Genomic DNA, 16,274 nt, shown 5'->3' on the forward strand with positions numbered 1-16,274 from the left:
ACACACACACACGCAGGCAGGCAGCGACGGTGCAGGCTGGTGATCGGATGGTGGAGGGCTGGAGAAGGCGGGGGAGATGCTTTTGTCCTTTATTTTTAATCTCCCAGGAAGAAAAGGCTGCGGTCGGGGAGCGCGATGGCTGGAAAGTCTCTCTGTGCTGCTGCTTCCTCTGCTGTTAGCTGCGCAACATCTATTCACTCTGCGGCTCTCTCTCTCTCTCTCTTATGGCTCTCCCTCTCTCTCTCTCTCTGTTTCTCTCTCTCTCTCTCTCTCTTTAGCTTTTTTTCTCCTGCCTTTGTCTTGAGCTGATAATAAACCAGGAGGGGCAGAAAAAAAAAAGATCCCACAGCAAAAAAAAAAAAAAAAAAAAATTCAGTCTAAATCAAAAGTGCCAGCTCGAACATGCGGAGCTGAGCTCTCTGGGCTTCGCACAATTTACTCCCCGGCTGCGTTCACTTCATAGGATCTGCACACACACACATACACATACACAAGCACACACTCACGCTTACACACACACACTCGAGCACAATCCCTCCTCCCTTTTTCCCTCCTCCTCCTCCTTCTCTCCTTTTTATGTTTTATTTCTGATCTGGACTCCACAGTGTTTTAAGAACGCCTGCCCCTTTCCCCCTTCTCTCTCTCTCTCTCTCTCACATACACACACTTTTCACTGACACTCTCTCTCTTTCCTTTGCTCCTAGTTTCACCTCTCTCTCCCCCCTGATTATTTGCTTTCCTCCTCTGCTTTTCCACTTTCATCTAGACTTTCAAACCCCCCCATAACCACACACACCCTGGCATTTTGCGGGTTACCAGGAAGAGATTGGAATAGTGACATACACACTCACACTCCCCTCCCTAACTGTGAATATGCAACACACACACACACACACACACACACACACACACACACAGTAGAGCACACTGAAACACACACACTGAAACACACATACACTATACCAGAGGAACAATGCAACATTCAAGCCACTCCAGTAATAACATTACAGCTGTAGAGTTGGCTGTTTTTCGCACCATCAGGGAAGTCATCAGAGCCGAGTGTGTTAAGTTCACAGTTTGGTCCCTGGAGGGGTGGGAGGGTGGGGGTGGGGGGTTAGTGGAGGGGAGGTTTAGGGTGTGTGTGTGTGAGGGTGTGAGGGTGTGTGGGGGGGGGCGCAAACTGACAGACCTGCTCTGCCGAATGACTGCGAGGACGAGCGGCTGAAAACACCCTGTTTAGAATAACAATGTAACCGGAGCCTCCTCACCACTCTGCAGCGTGGACACAGCACATACACACCAATTTACACAAACACACACACACACACACACAAACACACATATACATACACACCTCAGCGGCTGCATGACAAGCGCGACCAATAGACAAAGAGCCAGGCACGGTCACACGCCACAACCGATTATCAGTGACAGTAAAGTGGAGAGATGGAACGGCCTGTGCAGTTTGGGCTCATGGGGCCGGTGGATGTGTCCGTCCCAGTGTGAGGCCACTTTTTTTTTTTCATGCAGCATAATTGTGTGTGTCCACTTTAAGTGAGTTTTTTTATGTGTGTGTGAGTGTGTGTGTCTTAGGTGACTATCAGTGCTGCTGTTTCTCAGCGGCGTGAGCCCAACGAGAGGAGACACGGTGTGTCAGGCGAGCCACCGTCTGTAGCAATGACACATCTGAGGGAGTGTGACCATCAAAGGCAGCAGCCCCCACTTCCTGCCAGCCGTCCAGACACACACACACACACACACACACACACACACACACACACACACACACACACACACACACACACACACACACACACACACACACACACACACACACACACACACACACACACACACGGCAACATCCACAGACAGACATGTACACACACTCTTGATGGAGCGTGGGGATACGGCTGCCCCTCTGATCTTCCTCTCTTCAATAACATTAGAGGATGTGCAGGAGGAGGAGGAGGAGGAGGAGGAGGAGGAGGAGGGGGGGTGGGGGGGGGCTGACTGACAGCAGCAATATGTTAATATGGAACGTGGCAGATCACAGCTTTTAAAAGACAGAACCGTCCTTCTGCGAGGTCGGTGGGTATTTTAAGAAGAGGAGGAAGGGAGGGCATATCAAAGAGCGCTGCAGGTTTCCTGAATGGCCACTGATGATTGTTAACTCCACAGGTCCAGAGGTCAAACAGTATTGAGCTCCGACATGAGTAGTTAAAGATTGTATCTGACTACAGCTGCTCAGTTCACAGGCAGCGCTCATGTTCATCACTACATAGAGGATATACGAGTGTCTTCTTGATCCAGAATGGATGAATTAAAAAAAAAAAAGAAAAATGCAATAAAATCTGTGATTATTTGTTATTTTCTGATCATGGGGAAGTAATTGCATTAATTAAAAACTTACCGATGAGTAAATAATGTAACAAAATGACTTGTTTTGGTGAACAAATGTGTAATTTTGTGAAAAAGTGCGATAAAACGTCTTCTGGGAAACATTCGTTCTTACTGTATTGTTTGGGAACTTTGTGGAAAATTTAGTGGGGTGTGAAAATGCTGCGAAATGCTGAATCATGAACTCGTGATTCCTATTTTGCACATTCCCGGAGGGGGGCCGAGGTTTCTCGCTTCTTTGGGGATCTGCTTGTGATCGTCTCCAGCAGGTGCCGTGGCCGACATTCAGAAGCAGAAGAATCCGGAGAGAAGCGGATCTCGGTGGGAAAGGTCTCAGGACGGAGCGGGGCGGGTTACATGTCATGCAGCCACCGGCCTGGTGCAACCTAACCAGATATCTATATACTCCAACAGTTGACGTGCATGTTGTTACATGTTTTGGGGAGGGGGGAGTAAACACTAATGAGAGCAGATCGGCACAGCAGGTCCCCCCCAACAACGCACGTACAAACACACTTCCTCTTTCAGATGTAGAGCAGCCAGGCTTAGGTCTAAACCAGTACTGAAGGCTACATCTGTTCGCCCCGTGCCAAAGCAGCGACCACGCCTTCCAGCACAAGCATTTGTGTCTGCACACACCCAGTTCACACAGCAGCCTGATGTACGCACCAGTTTCCAAGTCAAATAAAACTAATCAGAGTTCAAATGTTTACTTTTGTTCCCCACTAAAAAAAAAGTATCAATTGGTGGAGTTTTACGGGTCGCAGCACGACTACAGATACCGGTTCATAAGCAAAAGAGTCACAGCGGCGGTTTCCCCCCCGAGGAGAGAAGATTTTCTCTTTTTTGAAGCATAAAAATGCATTTTTCATTTCAAATTCAGAGTTAAAGAATTCACAGTTCAGAGTCTCGCTCCCATCTCCCTCCTGCTGCATGACTTCTTTAAGCCCTGACCTTTAGCACAGTGAGACATCAAGAGCAGCGGTCACGCTCTGGAAGACCCGACAAATGGCCCGAGCCTCCTTACAGTCCATGTAGATTTACCGCTGAGAGGGAGCCCTCTTCTTTAACCAGCCTAATTATACTGTAAGCGCCCTTTTCCTGTAAGCGCTGGAACTTGGCTGCTGGATGTCGAGGCCTGTTAAATCCCCCTAAAGCACTTAAAGGGATTTTTTAGAAAGCAAGTGGTAGAACGAGCCAACCTGCCGCCTGGGGACGAGGCTTCGGCTTGACCACATTATGACCGGAGGTTCACAGGTCCGTCTCAGATGCTGGACTCGGGGTCAGCACGGGGGTTCAGCACAGGAGCAGAGCAGAGAAACCCCCCGACAGCTCTCATGGTAGTTTTTTCTTGCTTTCTGATTTCTGGATTATTATTTTTTTCCCATTCTTGATTCTGTTTTCACACTATATTACTGCTGTGTTTTTTAGTTTTATTTTAATGTCACTCATAAAAACAACTATATTTCTTGGTATGTTTAGTTTTGGGCAGAAGGCAGAAGCTTTGCAGATGAGTATCTCAAATACAACCATTAATATTTACAACGCTACCCACTGGACTGGGATCTGTTTCCATCTTGGCATTACATAGATTAAAAAACTATATCACTTTCACACCTTTGTTGTTTAGTTTCGCAGAATACGACCCGACTTGTTCATATTTCCCTTTACAACGATTCGTTTGTGCAGATTTGAAGGCAGCAGTGTTACTCCACACGGCCACACCAAGACCCTTGGAAGTGGTCTCGATCCAATTCCAAACAAACTGTGGAGCGGTTACTCTGTGGTGGAAACATGAGCCGACCTCAGTCTGACCCAACCACAAGGTGTAGTCTTCAACTTGGAGCTAAATGGCAAACCTTACAGCATAGTCAAAGAATGAATCCAGCTCAGCGAGGAATCATTATCCACTGATCTGGAAACAGAACAAAACCAACCTACAGGTTTTTTTGGGGGGGAAAAGAAAAACTACCTCAGATACTAGAACTGCTAACTTTTCCTTGCAGACAGCCATCGCTATACCCACTCCTCCCTTTACGCAGAGGGACTGAATAATGCAATATAATCCTAGCCAAGGGTCGTGTTTGTTCCCCCAACAACTTAGTTTAAGAGCAGAAACCTCTGAGGAAACAAGCTGTGAGTGCATCCAACCAAAGATAGAAGACGGGAGAGAGAGAGAGACGCTCCTCCATCCACAAAGACACACCATCAGATACACACTGGGAACAGGTTGATCATTTTGTTCCATAAAACATCCAAAACGTCCTCTGAGAGTTCCCTTTGTCCTTTATGCTCAGTGACACCTCTTTTAGGGAGTTTAGGAGTGAGATAGCTGATTGTGAATGGAGTGGACATTCTTGGTGTGACGGGAGAAGAAGAGAGAGGGAGAGAAAAGGAGACGTAGCGGTGTAGAGTTTTTGGTGACGCAAGTCTAATTTCCCCACAGTGGATATTTATTTAGGAGGCCCAGGTTTATCCACCGAGAGGCACCTGCCGTGGCAGCAGCCAGGGTAAATAGCCCCAACCTAGGCATGTATGCACACACACACACACACACACACACACACACACACACACAAGAGCCCCCCCCCCCCTCCCTCAGCAGTGGTCCAGATAACAACCCTGAGTCAACACTGCCTCTCTGCTTTTGTTTCCTCTGCCTCCCCTCCCACGTTCCAGTCCCCGTGGACCTACAAGGACCAGGGCTGAAAAGATGTAGGGATGAGGGACGGAGAGATAGTGAAAGAGAAACAGAGAGAGAGAGAGAAGGAGAGGGGAGGTCTAAATTACAGCATGGGAATGCAAATGAGTGTATTTTATTTGGGGGGAGCCAAGGAGGGCAGGCAGGCTTTATTTTCCAGGCAGGAACAGCCCCTCTGTGGCCTCTGGATCAGTTGCAGCAACAGCAGAGGGAAGAAAAGCGAACATTCTCACTCTGCTTTTTTTTTCTTTCTTTTTTTTTTACTTGGGGAGGAATAAAAAGAAGAAATATAACAAATAGAAAAACCCACAACTCTGCGAGGCTGGTGCAGTCATAAAATAAAATGATATTTTGCCGTCGTGCTTTCACACCATCACCACCACCGCTGCCACTTCCCCCTCCTCCTCCCCCTCCTCCTCCTCGTCCTCCTCCGCCCACAGCAGAGACACACTAAAGTTGCCGAAATATGGGGCACAAATCACAGCCTGACCAAACACTCTGCCGCCACCGCTGTCGCCTCGCCTCCCCCCACCCAACCCCCGATCTGGAAAAATAAGAGCGGGAAAGAAAGAAAGAGAGAGACGGGGATGGAGGAAACGTGGCGAGCCAGCTGCAGGTGGTCTCCAGATGTGGTGGCTCTGGGGACAGGCCACTCTGGCGCTGTTAAGGGGCGACTCAGAGCTCCCTCCTCCTCCTCCTTCTCCCCCCTTTTTCCCCTTCCATCGCTCCTCCTTCTCTCTCAGTGACAGGAGCCATCTGGCCTGGCAGAGAGAGCGGAGACGCAGCAGAGAGAGCGAGAGTCCCTCCCTCCCCAAGTGTGGCCCCTGCGTGCCACTCAGCGGAGCGCACGAGTAAATAAAAATGCATGCACACACACAGATACACACCACCCCCCCCCCCCTCCTCCCAAAAAAGAAAAAAAAAAAAAGCTGTCACATGGCTATTAACCCATCGAAGCTGCGGCCCAGCTGTGCTCCATTACGATAAATACACCGGGGTCGCTGGGTCTTGTCAGCCAGGAGTCAGCCATCAGATACTATGAGGTGTCCACTTACAGCCTTTTAAAGCTCACTTTGCTGAGGAGTTACAGCCATTTTCATCATCATAACCCCCCCCCCACACACACACACACAACCACCACCACCTCGTTTCATCTTCTACACCCTCTGGAAAGAAACTCCCTCCCACCTACTCATCCGACTCCCTCCGCCATGACAGATGATATTTCACACTTCCTCTAGAAGCACAGACCTCTTTTTTCTCCCCACTACCCACAAACCCCCCCCCGAAACCCAACTGTAACTGGAGTTTGCTTTTGGGTCACTCGATACGACACCTGGATCACCCGACACCTTGGAGCTAATAACACCCACACCGCACCGCTTCCTATGAGCGCCCTGCCATCAGCTGATGTTCTCCACTCAAGCTAAGCTGCAATTACCTCAATGTAACGTGATGTTCTCCAACCAACAACAACAGAAAAAAAGCCTCCAAACTATTTCCTGGAAGACAAATAATCCGAGTTTTACTCATAGGAAAATAAAATAGCTTTTTCCCCCTGTCCAATTGTCAGTCATTACGACTCTTTTGAGAATAGTTTTGGAAAAGGTTAGCCAGTTAAACCCCTGGCTGCTTCCTGCAGGCACATTTGGTCTTTGTATGGCTTGGGAATACTCTTAAAAGGATTCCTGGGTAATTGTCTATGCTGCAGTAGAAATTGGGAATGGAGGAAAATGGACTGTAATGACTGAAAGGGTACAGGGTAGTCGTAACATAATGGCCAATGAGGGAGAGAGAGAGAGAGACGCAGAGTCAGTGCAGTGCAGTTCTCTCAAATATTATTGAATGAATAAAACACTCCATGTCCTATTAGCATGTACAACATACCAAACAGGGGAGGAGGGGCTCACCCCTTGAGCAGTTTTTATTTATTTTATTTATTCATTATCTTAGCATCTGCTCTCTGGCATAAAGGAGGGTTTTTAAGTCTCTGTCCTTCAGGGGAACGGCATTCAGCCTGCTTGTTAGACAAATAAAAACACTAATGCCAGCAAATGGCGAACACAGAAATATTCTAATGTGACTAAAATGTCCTAAAGATGTAAAAAGAAAGAAAAAAACACAAAAAACAACAGAGCTCTGAAGCTTGAAGGATTTTTTCCCCTTATCCTCGCTGCCCATTTTCTATATTCTCACATGGGAGATGTTCTGAGAATCCCTGCTGTGTTTGTTGGCTGCTGAGCTAAATGAATGGCACCCAGCAGCATTGATTTGCAGTGCGGGCCGCAGATCAAACCGCAGGACAAAAGACGAGGCAGAAGGACAATGGAGAAACACAGTGGGCCACATGGGAGAACCAATGACAACCGGTCGATCGGGAACGACCACGGCCGACCACAGAACGCGCTCGTTCCAAGAAGGAACGGGGCCTCAAAACGCGCAGCGGGGAAGATTAGCGACTCGACCGCAGCAACACAACAAGGTAAAACCCACAGTGGTGGTCGGAGAGTTGTTCCAGGAGAGAAATATCTACAGGAACACACATTACACACGTTTTTCTTTTTGTTCCTATTCTTTTCATCTCCTTTCTTCCTCAGTCATATTCTTCATCCTGCTCCCCGTCTCTCTCCACCTCCTCCTCCTCCTCGCTGGCTACCGATCATGAAGAAAGTAAATATGTGAACAAGGTAAAGCAATCGGTTAACCTTTGAAATACCCTGGCAAGGAGATCTGCCGCTCTTTTCACTCTTTTCAGCTGCAAAAAAAAAAAAACAGGAAGAGAAAAAAAACACAAGGTTGGCCACCACTTCAGAGGGGATATTCAATATCCATGAGCTTTTTCATTTCACACTGATGAATAATTCAGGGTGACCTGCCCACCACTGAGTGAGAGAGAAAGAGGGGGAGGGAGACAAAAAAAAGGGCTGGGGAGGTGTGCAGAGGTAGTTGTCTGTTTTAGTGGATGCAGCTGTTGCCGTTCGACATGCATAAAACCAATCTCCTCCCCAGCTGCCATGGAGAATGGAATAATATACGGCAGAATCGACGACAGATAATTGGGGAGATTATACCAAAGTGCTGCTATTCTTACAAGCAACGAGCTCCGCGCATACGTCGCCTCTATCCTGTTAACAATACAGCCACGGGACGGGAAGACTATAGTAGAATAAACATGAAAATGTGATCTCCAGAAATAGCTGGAAGATTCTTCTCACCAATCATAACATGTCAGAAGATGAGCACACACCCCGGCACATGAACATGAACACACACCCACACACTCCTCCTCATCCCTCCAGCAACTCTTTCGCAGTGACCTTTGGGCCTGTGGAGGAGCATTCATGGGCCACTGTGACAGCGGGTAAATTCCAATCAGCTGGCCTCCAGTCATCGCTACAGGACTTGGAATAATTTTCCTAGAAAAAAAAAAGAAGAAGTGAAAGAAGTGGCTGCTTTTTTCTAAAAAAATTTAATTCAAGGCTTTTCCAGTATGGTCTTTTGGTTGTTCCAAATCCAATTTCAAATCCATTTAATCTTCAAATAAGTGTGAGGAATACAAAGTGCACTTAACAAAGGGCTGAAACTGAAAACGTCCACAACTCTGATCATTAATTCCACATTTTCTAGGGATTTAACTGCTCCAGTCAGAAATTTAGGGGTCAAAACTTTTTGGTCCAACACAAACCGATGGAAACATCTCCGTGACACGGCTTATAAAAAATAAAGTTACACATGGTTGCGGTAGCAGCAGAAGCAGCAGCAGCAGCAGCAGCAGTACATGAGAGAAAACCTAAAACTTAGGTTCTGTTTTTGGAGCGGGAACGGTGTTTCTGACCCCGCGCAGAGGTCAGACGCTACCGTCGCGCACGCACAACAAGCACACACTCAAACACTGGAGCTGTCACAAGCAGCGGGAGACCAGCTGTTCCTCATTCGCTCGAAGGCCCCGTTCCCTCCATGGGTTGGCTGGCTTCGCAGAAACCATTAATCCCTCTGTGAACACAACCGATGGTTTGGAAAGATCAACCATGAGAAAACAGCCAGGGAGGGTTGAGGGTGGGTGGGGTGAGAGGGGATGGGGGCTCAACAACACTTTTTTCTTTTTCACTTTTTTTCCTGAGAAAAAACTACTGCAGTGGAAAAATTGATTTTCCTGGCCATATTTCCCCAGGGACAAAAACAATACAGAGGCTAAGTGGAGATGGAGCAGCAGATAGTTCATGTAACATTTACCTGGTTGTCGGGGAAACTGGGGACACATGACAGTGAGACTGCACACAGATAAGATGTTTAAGAATCCAGAGGTGAACAGAGACAATTTAACAGAGGCATTGCATCAAGCAATTTTTTTTTCTATTACTTTGGATTTGCTCTTCTTTATTTTGACCTGGGCAAACAGAAAACAACTTTTGAATTTTGGGTTTACTCGCAGATGGATAGGCCTAAAGGTTACTCATCCTAGTGGATGGAGAGACTCTGAAATCAAAATAAAAGTTTTTTCTTTGTTTATTTTCTTTTTTTGTGATTTAAATATGTATTTTAAACACTTTATTATTATTATTATTTTTTTTTTTCAAATTCAATGTGCGACAAAAATGTTACTCCGCAGTCGCATGTATCAATAGGCACAGTGGGCATTCATTCATCCAGATGTGAGTGCATGCAATTCATCCGGGCGTCCCGCTGAGGTGGTGTTGTAAGATATTAAAACATGAGCATGGTTACACTGAGTATTACATGGCCACATTCCCTGTAATAACCCCTGACCGATGCCATGTGAGCCCAAACCTCTTGTCTGTCTCCACTCATTCATATCAGCAGGATTAGTGGGGATGACACAGACTCCCACTGACACGTGACGCCTGCATAGTAACATCCACACACACACACAGACACAAATACACACATCAATCCTAGTACTCATATGCACAAATATACACACACAGATGGCGGCGAGGATTCCCCCACCCCCCTCCCGCCTCCCACACTTCCTAATTCCCAGTCTTTTCCTAGACAGGTAACGTAAGCCATTAGCCCTTCATAACAACCCCCGCGTATTACCACGTCAACAACAACGAGTAAGGAAGGGATCAATATACAGAGCAGACAGGAAGTGTTGGGGGAGAGATTCAATGCTGTGCTGTGTCTGCACACCAGAACATTAGAGTGCATTAAGATAAACTTTAAGTCACCATAATTAAAAGCTGCTCAGTTGCTAATATGCCAAAGTAGAGCCAAAACAATGGCAATCTGTGCTAATACTTTGTGCCTGCATGGTAAATAGTGCTGGTCAAAGAAGAAAGAGACAGATAGAGGAAACGTAAGGTCTTGTCCCCACGTCCTGCTGTCAGTTCTGTCACATGCAGCCGGCCTCGGATGAAGACAAACACTTCCTGCTGCTGAGAGCGGGACATCTCTGTGTGTGTGTGTGTGTGTGTGTGTGTGGCAGGAGAGCAGCAGCGTCGTGCATCGCGTGTCATCCAGAAACACACACATGTGACAGGACGCTAAACTTGTAAGGCAACATAAGCACTAAATCAAAGCGCTCTGCCCTTCGTAAGGAATCAAAAACAGCAGAAGGGGTCGCACAGGAAGACGGACATCACCTCCTGTCTCAGATATACAGTACAGGCGAGTTCGGGGGGGTCAGAGTCTGAAGCCTCGCTGACACGCGGGGGGGGGGGATGTTTTCTTTCTCACGGACCAGTGGAAAAACAGGCCAGACCGGAGCGCGCCGCACACTGAAATCAATGTCAGACACCTGAACAAAGCAGTTTAGCCAAGGACAGCTGAGAGCACATTAGGCGTGCATCCTCGTGGATGTCCTTCCAAACATAGACAGGGAAATTAAAATCCCATTCAGGCCCCCCCCCCATGGGAGCCATGCACTGGAAGGTTACGTAACTGTCAGCCATAACAGTGATGGCTTCCTGTCAGAAAGAGAGAGAAGGGGGGACAAAACAGAGGGGAGCTGCCATGTTTTTGAACAAAGCTCCCTGTAAGCAGCGGATGCAACTTGGGCGCAGAGTCACCATGAAAGCAGACTTATACAGGTGAACCTGTCAACTGACACATCCCATATGGCTACTAGGGCCTGCTGCCAAGTTCCACTCTCTCTCTCTCCTTCCTGTTAACTACAAGCCCTGCCCCCTTCAAGCACACCACCCACCACACCACCGCCAACCCCCCCTCCTAATTCTCCCAGCCCAGAAAAGTACAGCTGAAGATGTTCCGTGGATTATCCTCCACAAAGAAACCACGTGCCGGCATTTGTAGACAACACGCACAGCGTCCACCTTGGTTAATCTACTGAGCACGCACACCATGCAGAATACTAGCCAATCACGTCTCTTAGCTATAGCGGAGTGGCTACTCTCGCTTCACGTGACACTAAAGGTTCGGTTCACCCACCTGTGCTGCTCTGATGGATGCCACTGACGGACAGCTCCATGGCCAATGCGAGTGCTGCACGGCGCTCTCTCTCCCTACTTTAAGTGGAAGGGAACTGTTGCAACTCTAAGCTCGACTCAAACGTTTAATGCCATTATTAACACTACTTACGGCTTTAGCCAACCAAAACAGCGCCCGGGCAGGGCCCTCCCACCTCCAACTTTTACAGCAATATTTTTAGCTGCCGGTAATTTTCAGTTTCAGTGCTCACATCTTTGCTTTCACAAGTCAGGAATGAGAATAAATAAGAATTCAACAATATGGAAATGTGGATTCTTCAACAGCTATGTGTAAATGTACACTTTGATGTAAGATGATAAATAGACTGGTTTGTGTTGGAAGAACTACCAATTTATTCAGCAGGTGCAAAAAGAATAACGTGTCAACTTTTCATCAATATGCATGTTTGAACATAAAACACCATGCATGTAATAAGAGAGGCTCTTCACTGGTGTACTAGAGCCTTTGCACAAAAATGAGAAGCAATCTCCTGAGAGAGGAAGAGGGAGATGGAGAGAGAGGGAGAGAGAGAGAGTGTAAGAGAAATGTTTTCATTAAGTGCCTTGCAACATCTTATTATTTTCACTCAATTTTCTCCTGCTCCAAACTGCAAATGGCTGCTCAAAAGGTAACAAGTGCACAAAATAAATGTGCAACACTGCATGCAGGGCTCCACTTTTCCCCTTTCCTTAAATGTGAAGATTATCTATCTCTGATTACCACTGAAACCTGGGTTGCCTAGCAACACACAATTAAGAAGTATGCTTTCCGATCGTCTGCAAGGGCTGCCCATTATCAGATGAAGTTACTGAAGCAACAAATGTCAGCTACATGCAAATGAGTTTGTTGTGCTAAAAGTGTATCTGAGTGGGGGAAATATGGCTGCCACTGTGACCTTGGGAACGCAGCAGATATTTGCATGAAGCTCGAAAGAGGGACCTCCCACCTCTGCTACTTCATCCTCCTCTGGATCTTGCACCTCGCTTCTTATTTCCTTGACAACACATGAAGGGAAAGCCACTTCATAAAAGTCATTACTCTGTAACAAGTGCAGCAGCCCACAGACCCATTAGAGAGGCAGGCAAGATAAAGGGTTACATGGCTGAAAGCAAGGTTAAAAGATTTAATTCCTCCCTAAGCTCATCAGCGCTCATCAGCAGGGAAATATATCAGCTTGTTAAGGAGAGAAATCAAGGCGTTTATGTAGAGAAATAAGCTGAGATGAAGCCTTGCTGGAGAATCCACTGTCACTGTGAACTGCACATTCATCGCTGCCATGCTACCAATGTTAACCTTGCATGAGACAAAGAAGTTTCATAATTATGAGTTCTGTGAGGCCACTGAAAATGAACAATAAATATATTCTCACACACATTGAAGAAAACAAATAAATAACAAGTTTGCTCTGCAACGGCGTGTTTACAAAAGCGCCAAAAGAAATTTCTTTTATGGCTCTCTCACTTCTAGACAAGCATAAATGTATCTTAGAAATTGTAAGTAACTATTCAACAGGGATGTTTAGGAAAAATGAGCTGAGGACATTTGTCTCCGACGCACCTAACTGCCTGCTCTCTGAGATGACAATGATTGACTATGTTTTGAAGCACAAACAAATATATGTGACAGAACATTTAGCTGCACTGCAATGCAAACGAAATTTCAAACAAACAAACAACAGGGTGTCTATAAAAAACGGATACTTATTATAGTCTACACACCTATACATCCAATTAGTGTAATTGGATTTGAGGCGGTTAAGCCTGTGATTAGGAGAGAGTCCAGTGTAAAATAGAATGGCAGCTACTCTCTACCTCTAAACATTTACATACTAAAGACAAGCTGGATGTTGATATGTTTTTGACATAGACAAACTGTCTTGTGAGTATATCAAGAGAAGACTTAGCTACTAAACACAATCATTCAATTAGTGCTAGCATGTTTTGTGTCAAAATGTTTTTAGGGGTGTAGTTTCAACACAACAGAAGAATAAAAGTACGAGAATTAAAAAAAATATAGGAAGAAGCAAAGTATAACTACAGAAACTACTGACCGATAATTTAGATGAGTGAAAAGAACCAAAAAAAATGTTCAACTCCAGAACTGGAGCACTGCTCATAAGAAATGTTTCAACTTGGTGATGAGACAGGATCCCCTCCGGCAAATGACACAACTCTGTTGCAATACATGTATAAATAGTTGCGTAATTTTGAAAAAGATTTCTCCGAGCAAAGCTACTTAACTTGTCAGATGCATCTTGCATGCTACTCTTCCATTCAAAAAGACTCAGCCTGATGTTTTGTAGTATGCCAAAAATCTGTCTATTATACACAGAATTAAATCTCACAGTGTATCCAATCTAGCTACAAAACAGAACCAGCAGAAAGTTAATTATCAGCAATATCTACTGGGAAAATACAAATCAGCAACAAGACTGAAGAAAAGAGGACAGAGCGGTTGAAGAAATAAGTGAGAGAGGTGAGGCTTGACGTTACTTGTGTCAGGTGTGGTGGCCATGGTTGAGACTATGACAGGTGGACCAGTGCGACGTCCAACCATCTTGGCGTTGTTAAGATTTTGCACTTGGAGATTGGAGGTAGAAGTCACGGGAACAACGGTGCTCTCGGGAGCAGCATTGATTCCTTTCCGGAGAAGTTGTGGGCTGTGAAGGGGGCTCGGCGCTGCTATCGGCGACGCTGGGGGGAGGTTGGGGGCTCTCTTCATCAGCTCCATGGGGGAAAAGGAGCCGGAGAAGGTTTTGGGTGCCGCTCCAGGGGTTCCTGGGGCTGGTGGAGGCTGCTGTCCGAGAGCAGACATGTTGAGACCGGTGTGGGCATTGTACACGGGGAAGGCTCTTGCCTGAGTAACAGCGTTGCCGTATCCCCCGGGGCTGACTGGGAAAGCTCCGCTCGTCAGGGGCCGTACTCCTGGGTAGGTGGTGGTCTCCAGGAGGTGCTGAGATGGTGCGCTGCTGGGTCGCCTGCCAAGAAATTCTCCCATCCTGGGGGATATGGTCGGGATGTTGGTGGGAGGCTGCTGCATCAGACTGGGGTCCATAGTCAAACCCTGAGGCTGCATGTAGAGGTCGTTGCGGTGGCTGAAGCTGTTGGATCGTGTACGCAGTGCGGCCCCACCCGCCTTGCAGCTAAGCACCACGCGGGAGAGCACGCGGGCTTGAGCCAAGTTCGGGGCCACAGAGCGGACATCGTGGTCCTCCATCATTCCCAGCGTGGCGGTGGAATCAAAGCCATGGTTCAGCAGGAGAGTGATACTGCTCTCAGCCAAACCTTCAGATCTGAGGAAACCCAGGAAGTTAGGGTCCACCATCTTCTTGGGGTCTGCAGCACTGGGGTGGTGAAGAGGCATGCCGGAGGTCACTCCAGCTGTGGCGGCCACCATGGCAGAGCTGGGGTCATAGCTGGGGTCGTAGGGCAGCCTCTGGGAGGCTACAGCTCCATAAGCCCGGGGGAGAGCTCCGTCCATTCCTTGACAAGCTGGGTCCACCACGGAACTGGTGGCAGCTGACTGGCGGGGGTCCAAGGGCAAGCTGTGGTTGATATTGTTATAAGCCTGGCGAGCGCAGAGAGACGGCGGCTCGGCGGCGTAGAAAGGCAGAGGGGGCTGGACCCCGTAGACCGAAGGAGCAGGAGAGCTGCCACCAATACGCTGGGCGTCCGGGATCATCTTAGATCCCAGCGCTTCCCTGTACAAACGGCTCAGCTCGTGGACGGGAGGGGGAGGAGGCGGCGGGGGAGGCGGGGGAGGAGGTGGAGGAGGGGGCGGCGCGGGGGTAGGGGTGGAAGCGGCGGCCAGCACGGAAGGTGTGGCCCTTGCCTGTCCTTGATCCCAGGTAGGCCTCACCCCCCCAGCGCTGGGCCCGTAATGCGGCACTGATCTGATGAGCAGGTGCTGGTTATCCCTATAAAACCCAGATTCTTCTGGGGGCTGACCAGATAAAGCAGCGTCGGTCAGGTAGTAATCCTGAGGCGGCGCGGACGACCGGCCTGCCATCATCTGCCTGAAGTAGAGGCTGCTGCTCAGATCGGGCACCGAGTTCTTCCTCAGCACCTGCTGCTGCCCACCATGCCGGTCCTGCTGGATCTGCCCGTACAGGGAGGACTGGAGAACCGGATCCTGTTTCTCGCCAAGATCTCCGTGACGGTGAAGCCACGCTCCACAGTCTCCCCCACCCAGCACCAGAGAATTCCTACGCCCCGCAATGGTGCCGCAGTAGTGACAGCGACTGGCAGCCCTGTCGCTCTGGCCTTCTACCCATTCAGGACCGCGCTGGCCCAGAGAGCCACCGAAATGCGACTGCTCGCTTGAGTTAGGCATCGGTGAAGACAATAAAGCGGACGGCTATAAAAAGCGGAAAATAGAGCCGGGTGTTTTGTTTCAACTCTCCAGTTACACTCACCCCCCTAATCAAAAAAGGAGGAGTGTAGAGAAGAGGAGAAAAGGTGAAGCATGAGGTACCCTTCTACCTGATCTGCAGCTGTAGCCCCCCCTCATCACCACCCCTCCCCTCACTCTTAAGTGCACGCTATCATGTAGCTCCCTGCTGGCAGCCTATCTAAATAATTCAGCCCTGGAAACATTAGAAATCCATGAGGAGAGACGCACAACATGACGAACACACACACATACACACACACGCATGCAGAGCACACACACACTCAAACAGAATAACACACCTTCAAGGCGATGCTCTACTCCATTCTACTGC

General features: G+C 47.9%; 1 protein-coding gene across 2 annotated transcripts in view; it reads right to left on the reverse strand.

Moving 5' to 3' along the window:
• The window catches only part of LOC146967356 (uncharacterized), a 44,717-nt gene extending 28,819 nt beyond the window's left edge, over nucleotides 1-15,898 (reverse strand). For both annotated transcript variants that reach the window (XM_085761922.1, XM_085761923.1), the window contains exon 1: nucleotides 14,044-15,898. In XM_085761922.1, the coding sequence (XP_085618048.1) occupies nucleotides 14,044-15,883 (1,840 nt within the window). In that variant the 5' untranslated portion in view covers nucleotides 15,884-15,898. The remainder of the gene's footprint in view (nucleotides 1-14,043) is intronic.
• Between the last annotated feature and the right edge of the window lie 376 nt (nucleotides 15,899-16,274).

Source organism: Trachurus japonicus, chromosome 19, assembly GCF_045865225.1.
Source record: "Trachurus japonicus isolate A0001 chromosome 19, Traja_1.0".
NCBI classification, from domain to species: domain Eukaryota; kingdom Metazoa; phylum Chordata; class Actinopteri; order Carangiformes; family Carangidae; genus Trachurus; species Trachurus japonicus.